This window comes from Hevea brasiliensis, chromosome 8 (genome assembly GCF_030052815.1).
Source record: "Hevea brasiliensis isolate MT/VB/25A 57/8 chromosome 8, ASM3005281v1, whole genome shotgun sequence".
NCBI lineage: Eukaryota > Viridiplantae > Streptophyta > Magnoliopsida > Malpighiales > Euphorbiaceae > Hevea > Hevea brasiliensis.
This window is the reverse complement of record NC_079500.1, coordinates 86,989,495-87,001,179: the sequence shown is the minus strand read 5'-3', so window position 1 is coordinate 87,001,179 and position 11,685 is coordinate 86,989,495. Positions and strand designations below refer to the sequence as shown.

Here is an 11,685-nt window from a genome sequence, read left to right as displayed (position 1 = left end):
TTTCCTTATAAAGACATTGACTTTTGCCTTGTTTCAATCGCATTGAGGCGTTGGGGATGACGATCGGAAGAGCGGCTCCCTGTTGGCCTTGATTAGTCCTAACTAGCCATGTATGACAACCAATGACAAGAGAAACCTTTATTTTCACTCTTATGGTTGTTTTAAGTCGTTTCTGGTGTCCGTTGGATTGGCTTGGCATTGTAAGCGATGCCATGAGTTGTAGAAATATTTGCTTACCGGGTCAAGGGGAGTTCGAGTCGAATTCCAGTTGCCAACTTAGAGTTTCTACCATGGTTTTTAGACTTGGCCTGGTCAGTGAACCGGTAAAAGCAAAGAACTTGGATTTAATTGGTATATTATTAAATAAATATTATAAAATTAATAATAATACTTTATTATAATTAATACTTTTATATATTTTATAAATAATTATTATAATAAATTTAGTTAAATATTTAATTATTTATAATAAAAGAATACTTAAAATTATAATTTTACAATAATAAATATATTCATATCAATAAAAATAAATGTTAATTTATTAAATTATATAACATAATAAAAAAAAATTATATGCAATAATATAAATGGATAATTCAATAATTCAAGTTAGCATATTAATATAATAAATTATTAATACTATTAATTATCCAAGTCGTAAGTGGATTAAATAAAGAATTTTTAATTATAATATAATATAATCTAAATTAATAAAAAAAATCAATTTATGTAGTTTTCAAGTTGATTGCAACAAAATATATATATATATATATATAGAGAGAGAGAGAGAGAGAGAGAGAGAGAGAGAGAGGTTCAATTCAATTCTTAGAACTTACTCTGCATTCTATAATTATAATTTCTTTTCATTGAGCAGAGCATCCGATTTTCAGCTGAGATTTGATTATCAACGAATCTATATTTGGAACAAAAAAAATTCTTATTATATATTAAAATTTTATTGAGAGAATTTTTTTTTTTTAAATATAACTCTAATATAAGCCAAATCTTATTGGTAATACTATGTTTGTCTTTAATCTAGGTAAAAGGAAATAGATTTACCATTGCACTTAAATTGATCTATAATTGGATTTTTTTTTCTCTAAAGGATCCATATATAATTAAGTTCTGTGCTCAAATAAAACCCCTAGCTACTTGCCAAACCTTGAATGGAAACTCTGACAACTGACAAGTGACACCAAAACTGTAGTGGAAATGAAAACTCCCTGCAAAATCTTCTCCAAAAGAAGACGCCAACACCAACCAGGCAACAATCTTTATAACTTTTTTTTTTATAACCCCAAATCTCAAACCTTTCTCTTATATATCTTCCCACCTTTACACTTACAATCAACACCCTTCAAAATATAGCCATGGCTAGTAATCTTCAGCACTTCAAGAACATGCCAAAAGTTCGATTAAGCACCACCGGGACACCATCTAATCAAGAACACGAGAGCAGTGATGTTCTTGAAGAAGCTAAGCATGAGTGCCACACACCAACTTCAGCCAAACACAAGATTCCTACTATGTTAATCTGCCCAGCTCCACCAAAGAAACCAAGAAGCAGTGCAGTTTCGTGCAAAAGAAAATTGTCAGAGCTTCACTTCTTTGAGACTTTGTATCGCCATGAGGTTGACATGTTTTTAAGTTCCATTAAGGACAATGTTATTTCCTCGTCGACTCGCTTGGTAATGTAAGGAGCTATATATCAATATACATTAAGAGAAATCCTATAATAAATTGCTTTTTTGAGATTCATCTCATGTTCTTTTTAAAATCCTACTTCTTTAATTTGTTAATAGATTTAGGATAAGATAATGAGTTAACTTATTAGAACAACAATATAGATGTATGTTTTATATATATTGTGAATATTGTATATTGGAAATCTATTAATTACATACCAATGATACTTGACCAAGAAGTATATACTAAGGATAAATTATATGGTATACATGCGATTCTATATCTGCATTTGACATCAAATGTCAAACCAATTTCTCATATACTAAGAGTATAAGAGCATACAATTATTTGGGATGGTGATTTTATGGATGACAAAGAGCTATCTCTATTGTGTAGCTGTGTAGCTTATCACTTAGCATTTGCTACATAGGTCGAATGTATTGGAAAGCCTAATGGCTAAGGTTTAGTACGCGACATTTGCTAAGTTTTTGCTATTATATATATATATATGTGTGTGTGAGTGTTGTAAGAAAGAAGTAAGTCTTCTTTCTTTCTTTTTCCTTTTACAAAAGATCGAGAGGGGATTTTGGGTTGAGAGAAACACCAAATATCAGGCTAAGCATCAAAGAACATCTTGAGATAGGCATTGGTTGCATTAGAAGGCAATATATATATAAGAATGCAAGCAGCAGAACCTCAACAAACCTGCTAGGCTTCTGCTTTCTTGTTGATATATCAGCAAAGACATAAAATCTTCTTCTCCTAGCTCCTAGATCTCTGCACCATATTCTTGGGTTATATATATATATATATATATATATATATATATATATATATATATATATATATAATTCTATACATATTTCACTCTTGCTATTCCTTCACTTTCTTATATTTTAACAATATAAGAATTCTTTCTCTCTATACTATCTAACATACAAGCTATTTATAACAATATATATATATATATATATATATATATAATTCAATATATATTATTCTATTATGGCACTTAACAAGTAGATGTGTCTGTTAATAGACAGACATATCAATTCTATACAAACAGTCACAACTGTTTGTATAGGCATCTGTTAATAAACAGACATGTCTATTCTATACAAAAAGTCATAACTATTTGTATAGGTGTCTGTTAATAAACAGATATGTCTATACAAATAGTCACAACTATTTGTATAGGTATCTTTTAATAAACAGACATGTCTATTACATAAACAGTTGTATCTATTGGAGATAGACAGATGTGTCTATCTAGTAAAGGTGCCATGACTTTTCATTCTTTATAAATATGGATGAGCTTTTTCAATCCAGATATACTACTTCTACTTCTTCTTCTTTTCTTCTAATCTCTCTAAATTCAGTTCATATAAAGAGTTCTTAAGGGAAATCTTCAGGAGTTGCTGTCTGCAGATTTCAGGCTTTGTTGTATCCTGGAGGTATATTGCCATAACCCTGCAGCAATCTAGTGGGGGCAATTAATACCTTAAAGATAGTGATTCATCACGCCTCAAAGCCTATTCTACACCCACTGCCTCAACAATTTTAAGGTATTAATCGCAATGGAGTCCAAGGCTGTTTCCGTGATGAATCAAGAGTTTGTGAAACTTGATCGTTTTGATGGGACAAACTATGTTCGCTGGAAAGACAAGATGCTATTCCTACTCACCACATTGAAGATTTCTTATATACTTGATCCAAATCTGCCTGCTATTTCACCACCAACTCCAGAAGATTCTGAACAAGTGAAAGCAGATCGAGACAAACGTGAAGAAGATGAATTGCTATGCAAAGGTCATATTCTTAACAACTTGTCAGATAGGCTATATGATCTATTTACTTCTGTCAAGTCTCCAATGGAAATTTGGAAATCACTGGAGTTCAAACACAACTCAGAAAAACAAGGTGTGGATAAATTTCTCATCATGAAATATTTTGAATTCCAAATGGTTGATAATATATCTGTTATGGATCAAGTCCATGAGTTACATGTCCTTATTTCAAAACTTAAAGATTTGAAAGTGATAGTTCCTGAATCATTGCAAGTTGGAGGAATAATAGCAAAACTTCCTCCTAGTTGGAATGATTATAGGAAGAAATTACTGCATACCACAGAAGATTTTTCTCTCGAACAGATTCAGAAACACTTGCGCATTGAAGAAGAAACAAGAAATCGTGATAAGAAATTTGTTTCTGAATCTACTACAAAAGTTAATTTTGTGCAAGGAGGTCAGAATTTTCAAAAGAAAAATTCTGGAAGTAAGAGAAAGTTTTCTGAAGCAAAGAGTAACAAGATTTAGTTATGGCGAATAAAGAAATCAAAGAAAGGAAGAACTTGTTACAATTGTGGCAAGAAAGGGCACTACAAACGTGAATGCAGGTTTCTAAAGAAACATAAGAAAGAAGATACGAATAATAGTGCTTAGAATTCCAATAAAGCAAATATAGTTAAACAAACTACTAAATTGATTGCAATGATATCATATTTGCATATTGGAATGGTAACAGAACTCAATATGGCTACAACAACCAAATCCAATGATTGGTGGTATGATTCTGGGGCTACTGTTCATGTTTGCAATGATAAGACTCAATTTAAAAATTATGAAGAAGTTGTAAATGGGGAGAAAGTTCTAATGGGCAATCATGATTCCGCTAAAGTGGTGGGAAAAGGAAGTGTTGAATTAAACTTCACTTCTGGAAAGAAGCTATTATTAGTAAATGTGTTGTATGTGCCAGAAATAAGGAAAAATCTTGTATCTGCTAGTCTATTGTGTAAGAAAGGTTATAAGGTTGTTCTGGAGTCCAATAAAATAATTGTGTCCATAAATGGACTATTTGTGGGAAAAGGTTACTCATGTGATAGAATGTTTAAACTTAGTATTAATAATAATATGAATATTTCTGTTTATACTGTTGAGTCATCTTTATCTTTATGGCATGATCGTTTAGCACATATTAGTTTTAAATCTTTAAAATTTATGGCTAAACATGGTTTAATTTCATATATAGATGATAATAAAAAATCTTGTGAAATCTGTATACAAGCAAAAATGATTAAGAAATCTTTTCCAAAAGTTGAAAGATGTTCTAAGTTATTAGAACTTGTGCATTCTGATATTTGTAAATTAAATGGAATATTGACTAAAGGAGGAAATAGATATTTTATAACTTTCATAGATGATTTCTCCAAATATACTTATGTTTATTTAATGAAAAATAAAGATCAAGCATTCCAAATGTTTCAGATTTATAAATCTGAAGTTGAGAATCAAAAAGGAAAAAAAATCAAAATTTTAAGAAGTGACAGAGGTGGTGAGTATTTTTCTATTGAATTTTCTTCATTTTGTGAAGAAAATGGAATTATACATCAAATAAGTGCACCTTATACACCACAACAAAATGGGTTGGCAGAAAGAAAGAATAGAACCTTAGTGGATATGCTTAATTCTATGCTTGTGAAATCTAATTTGCCAACAAACTTATGGGGAGAAGCTTTACTTACTGCTTGTCACTTACATAATAGAATTCTTCTAGAAAATTTAAGATTTCTCCATATGAATTATGGAAAAATAGAAAACCTAACTTGAACTATCTAAGAGTATGAAATGTTTAGCATATTATAGAGTTTCAGATCCTAAAAGGACTAAATTAGGTCCTAGAGCTTTGAAAGGAGTTTTTGTTGATTATGCCGAAAATTCCAAAGCTTATAGAATTTTAAATTTAGACTTAAATGTAATTGTAGAATCTAGGGATGTTGAATTTATTGAAAATAAATTTCATAATGACCCTATACATGAGCCCATGAGTAGTTCAAGTCAAAGCAATGGTTCTAGTATTGATATTAATTTTGAATCGACGTCTAGTAATAAAAGAAAGTTAGATTCTTCTAATAAAATTAGAAGAAGTCAACGTATTAGAAAAGAAAAGAATTTACATCAAGATTTTATATCTTCTCAGGCTATTGTTTTTCTAGTAGAAGGCAATAGGTCAGTTGTACTTAACAAAATACCAATTTTGTTAAATGTAGAAGATGATCCTAAAACGTTTCAAGAGGCAATGACTACAAGGGATGTGGCCTTTTGGAAAGAGGCAATCAATGATGAAATGGATTCATTATTATTTAATAATACATGGGTTCTAGTTGATTTGCCACCTGGTTTCAAACCAATAGGATGTAAATGGGTTTTCAGAAGAAAATATAACACAGATGGATCGATTCAAACTTTTAAAGCTAGATTGGTTGCAAAGGGTTTTAAACAAAAAGAAGGAATTGACTACTTTGATACATATGCACCAGTGGCTAGAATAACATCTATTAGAGTACTTTTATCTTTAGCATCAATATATAATTTATATGTACATCAAATGGATGTTAAGACAGCCTTTCTAAATGGTGACTTAGAAGAAGAAGTTTATATGGAGCAACCAGAAGGATTTGTTTTACCAGGGAATGAAAGAAAAGTTTGTAAATTAATTAAATCTTTATATGGTTTAAAACAAGCACCGAAACAATGGCATGAGAAATTTGATTCTGCAATTTTGGAATATAGCTTTAAACATAATAGTGCTGATAAATGTATTTATTCCAAATTTACAGATCATTTTGGTGTGATAATTTGTCTTTATGTTGATGATATGCTTATAATTGGAACAAATATGGAAGGTGTGAATGATACAAAGAAGTATCTAACCTCAAAATTTAAAATGAAAGATTTAAAAGAGGTAGATACAATCTTAGGTATCAAAGTAAAAAAACATAGTGGGGGTTTTGCTCTTTGCCAATCTCATTATATTGAGAAAATATTAAATAAATTTAATCATTTAAAAGTCAAAGAAGCAAAAACTCCATATGATGTTTCTTCCAAATTAACTGAAAATTCTGGCAGGGCAGTTGCTCAAATTGAGTATGCTAGTGCAATTGGTAGCTTAATGTATGCTATGCATTGCACTAGACCTGATATTGCTTTTGCAGTATGTAAATTATCAAGATACACTAGTAAGCCTAGTATTGAACATTGGAAAGCAATTTCAAGAGTTCTTGGTTATTTAAAAAGAACTATAAACTTTGGTTTATTTTATAATAAATTTCCAATTGTGTTAGAAGGTTATACAGATGCTAGCTGGATAACTAGTATTAATGATAATCAATCAACTTCCGGTTGGGTTTTTACCTTAGGAGGATGTGCTATTTCTTGGGCATCAAAGAAACAAACTTGTATAACCCATTCTACAATGGAATCAGAATTTATAGCTCTAGCAGCAGCTGGTAAGGAGGCAGAATGGCTGAGAAATTTTTTATTAGATATCAAGTTGTGGCCACAACCGATGCCTGCTGTTTCCTTACATTGTGATAGTCAAGCAACAATGTCTAGAGCTTATAATAAAATTTATAATGGTAAGTCTAGACATATTAGCTTAAGACATGAGTATGTGAGACAATTAATCTCTGATGGAATTATTACTATTACTTATGTCAAGTCTTGTAATAATCTGGCAGATCCGTTTACAAAAGGGCTCTCGAGAGATATGATAAAAAATACATGTGCTGGATTAGGATTAAAAATATTCCATTAAATTTACTAATGATGGGAACCCTACTTTATAGTATTATTACTAAATAAAGTTTAAAGGGTAACAACAAGTCATTAGTAAATGTTGTAATTAAGTGCTTAGTGTATAAAGTTAATGGAATGAGGATGAGCATTTATACTCTTAATGAAGTTTAAAATTATTACAAAGGAAACTTCACCTATATGAACATAGGAAGTGGTGCCGCTTCAACAAAAGTGAGAATAACTTTTGTAAATGTTCATGAAAACAGGAGGTAGCACAAGGCCATATTCGTGCTAAAATTTTGGTGAACTTTTTAAGTTGAACTAATTGATTCGTGTGTGTAGTATTTCCGGTTTTATTTAATAGGAATCTAGGTTTAAAGCTAAGGCCACCATGATTTCTTTAGAACTTTGAAATACTTACACTAAGGAAAAGTTTAAATCGAAAGATACTTTTCATTATGCATGAAACAATGGGATCTAACAATACAAGCTAAGTGGGGGATTGTTATAAATAGCTTATATGTTAGATAGTATAGAGAGAAAGAATTCCTATATTGTTAAAATATAAGAAAGTGAAGGAATAGCAAGAGTGAAATATGTATAGAAATATATATATATATATATATATATATATAATTCAATATATATTATTCTATTATGGCACTTAACAAGTAGATGTGTCTGTTAATAGACAGACATATCAATTCTATACAAACAGTCACAACTGTTTGTATAGGCATCTGTTAATAAATAGACATGTCTATTCTATACAAAAAGTCATAACTATTTGTATAGGTGTCTGTTAATAAACAGATATGTCTATACAAATAGTCACAACTATTTGTATAGGTGTCTGTTAATAAACAGATATGTCTATACAAATAGTCACAACTATTTGTATAGGTATCTTTTAATAAACAGACATATCTATTACATAAACAGTTGTATCTATTGGAGATAGACAGATGTGTCTATCTAGTAAAGGTGCCATGACTTTTCATTCTTTATAAATATGGATGAGCTTTTTCAATCCAGATATACTACTTCTACTTCTTCTTCTTTTCTTCTAATCTCTCTAAATTCAGTTCATATAAAGAGTTCTTAAGGGAAATCTTCAGGAGTTGCTGTCTGCAGATTTCAGGCTTTGTTGTATCCTGGAGGTATATTGCCATAACCCTGCAGCAATCTAGTGGGGGCAATTAATACCTTAAAGATAGTGATTCATTACGCCTCAAAGCCTATTCTACACACATTTATATATATATATATATATATATATATATATATATATAGAGAGAGAGAGAGAGAGAGAGAGAGAGAGGACTAGAGGTATGTAAGAACATAACCCAAGAGAAGATTGTTGGTAATAAATATTTGGTCTTCAATTCAGTGCCACAAACCACAACACAGAATTAATTTCAAGTACCATTTTGATTTCGTTGGACGCATGGTGACCCGTGATATATATTGAGGGGCAGCCTTAGAAAAAATTTGCCTATCCTTGATTTATTATGAGTTTAAAATATAAATATATGATCTTGTATATATTGTACATTAAAACAAATTCAAGTAAAAATTTTTTAGAAAAATATGATTTAGTGAATGGTTTGAATAATTCAAATTAAATTTCTATTTTTCAGGAATTTAAATGCCACAGTTATGGACAATGAAATATTAATAGTTTATTTGAGTTAGGAGTTGAAATTATATAAACATGAGGTCATGTTATTACCAACACGTATTTAAAATTTCAAAATCATTCACATTAAAATAATGTATTTTATGACCAATAAATTTTAATTTAATAATATAAAAATTATTTTTAAAAATTATAAAACGTCAAGTTTAAAATTCTTTCAAAATCAAATAAAAAACTGCATTTTTCTTAAAAAAAAATTGAGAATAATAATTCAGCTCTTTTTTTTTAATAAATCATAATTATAGTGCATAATTGAGTAGTCTTTCCTTTCTTTTTTAACTAATCTCATATTGTGGATTTTTTTAATAATTGATTTTGATTATGGCTGAACTCAACATCTTACGGTTTTAGGGACGATTTTAATACTAATCAATGATACAATTTGTGAAATTTTAATAATTTTAATACTAATGGTGTGATTGATAGGAAATTAACAAAAAAAATAATTAATATTATTTGGATGCTATAAGAGAATAGGTTAATCTTCAATATTCTCAACATTTAACCCCTCTTACTTAAAAAAAAAAAAATAATAATCCTTTTCATGGGTTAAATATTAATTTTGAGGACTAGATTAATAAATTTTAATAAATAGAGTAACACCATATTTCATTTAAGGATTTTTTTTTTGGCCTCATACCAAATACTATTAATTATTACACCATTAATTATTTTTACTTTTTAACAGTTATTTTTTTAAATTTACAAAAATAATACTTAATTTGTAATTTTTTAATCTTGTACCAACACTATGAAAAAAAGTAAAAAGAACTTGTAAGTAAGCCAACTATTTAAGGAATTAATAATTAAAAAAAATACCTATTTAGGTAATATAGTTCAAAATCAGACACTCTAACTGAAGTTCCAGGCCTTAAATGATACTCACCAATATTCTGAACAACTAGCTGTTTAACAATAATACAAAAATTTAAAACAAAAAATAATTTGTATATGTAATCTGGTCATATTTGGCAGAATTTTTAATTGAATTAATTTTAGACGCTGGTAGTCCCACGCTGTCTACTTAAAGTTGCCTACATTTCACATTTATTTTCTTTTTTTTTTTTAAGTTAAAATGATATTTTTTTTGATATAGAAGATTATCTTTAATTAAATCTCTTCACTCATTGTCCATGTCTTAAAAGTTTATTCACTTAATTACTTTTTAATAAAATTATTTGAAGATTGTATAAAAATCAAATAACAGTTTCTTCATAATGTCAATGAGGGGTAGTTTGCTTGATTTTCTTTTACCTTTGAAGTGCAGGGAATAGGAATGTCTCAAATTTAACTATTTCTTTCTGCATATTTTAAGATAATTCATTTTTGTGGTGAGAAAAGGAAAAAATTACCTTCCCTTAAATAACCCATCAATTACTACTTGATCCATTATGCTTTCATTATATTAAAAAAAAATTGTGTTAATGTGAAATTTGAGATATGGCATGTTGTGCCACTTAGAATCTTAAACCATCATGTGATGCCCATATATTAAGGGAAAAAGTACATTTAAATACTCAATGGTTTACGCATTTTATTAAAAGAGACTTTTTTTTTTTTTGCATTTAAGAGCCTATGGTGTAATGTCATTAGCACTTAAGCAACAAAGTAATTAATGACACCAGACATGCACTAACGTAGTAGACATGCACTGATGTCAATGCCACATCTATGCCAAGTCGACGCCATATCACTAATTTTATTTTCATTATTTATTTTGAAAACTAAGTGTAAAAGGCTGAAAGCACAGGTCTCTTAAAAAGAAGAAGAAAGTTCAAGCTTTGATACTAAAAGTTTGAGAGTACATGATATTTAAGTTCACTTTACTTTTTAATTTATAAATAAGTCCTTATATTTTGAGAAACAATGCCTTAAATATTATAATTATTTGTAATCCTCTAAGCCCTCTCTCCCTCTCCCCTTCCCCCCCCCCCCCCCCCCCCTTCTCTCTCTCTCTCTCTCTCTCTCTCTCTCTCTCTCTCTTCTTATTTAGGTCTCTCTAACTCCCTTTATCCATCTCTTTTGCCCAGTCCCTCTCTTCCTATTTGTGTCTCTCTCCATCTCTGTTTCTCTTTACCATCTCTTTCGCCCTCTCTCCATCTCTACTCTCTCTATCTACTCTTTTTCTTTTTGTCTTTCTATTTGGGTCTTTCTCTATCTCTCTCCCCCTATCTCTGTGATTTTGTCTCTCTCTATCCATCTCTCTATCTCTCTATCTCCATTTTCTCTCTTCTCATTTTTATCTCTCTTTTTTGTGTTTCTCTCATTGTTTCTCTCTTAGGGGTGAGCATTCGATTCAAACTGAACCAAACCGAATTAAATCATGAAAATCGAATTACATATTTTAGAAACCAAACCGAATCGAAATGGATGAAAAATTGAATTAAATCAAACTGCTTTATTTCAGTTCGGTTCAAACCGATCGGCTTTATTTTTTATTGATTTTTTAATTTAGACTTGATTTTCAAGTTATTTGATCTAATTTTGACTTTGGTTTGAACCTAATAAACATTAATCAATTAAATTAAACAATTATATATATAATTAAATATAATTTATAAATTTCTCATAAAAATAAATCAATTCAAAAATTGATTCGGTTTGATTTGTTTCGATTTGAATATATAAAATTACTATTAATTCGATTCAATTTTACCGATTTTTCTCTTCAAAATCGAACCGAACCGAAATAACCAAAATTTTTATAATAAAAAATCGAATTGAACC

At 29.5% G+C, this 11,685-nt stretch overlaps 2 protein-coding genes across 2 annotated transcripts; both read left to right on the top strand.

Annotated features, from left to right (window-relative positions):
* Nucleotides 1-1,370: 1,370 nt before the first annotated feature.
* On the top strand, nucleotides 1,371-1,808 carry LOC131182146 (cyclin-dependent protein kinase inhibitor SMR2-like). Its single transcript, XM_058150796.1, has 2 exons — nucleotides 1,371-1,688; nucleotides 1,803-1,808. The coding sequence occupies exons 1-2, from the start codon at nucleotides 1,371-1,373 to the stop codon at nucleotides 1,806-1,808; spliced, it is 324 nt and encodes a 107-aa protein (XP_058006779.1).
* Nucleotides 1,809-3,263: 1,455 nt separating this feature from the next.
* LOC131182145 (uncharacterized) lies at nucleotides 3,264-4,001 on the top strand. Its single transcript, XM_058150795.1, has one exon. It carries the CDS (start codon nucleotides 3,264-3,266, stop codon nucleotides 3,999-4,001), a length of 738 nt encoding a protein of 245 aa, XP_058006778.1.
* Nucleotides 4,002-11,685: the final 7,684 nt, after the last annotated feature.

Excerpts from the sequence above, each read along its gene's own strand:
- LOC131182146 (XM_058150796.1), top strand. The coding sequence starts at position 1,371 with ATGGCTAGTAATCTTCAGCACTTCAAGAACATGCCAAAAGTTCGATTA.
- LOC131182145 (XM_058150795.1), top strand. The coding sequence starts at position 3,264 with ATGGAGTCCAAGGCTGTTTCCGTGATGAATCAAGAGTTTGTGAAACTT.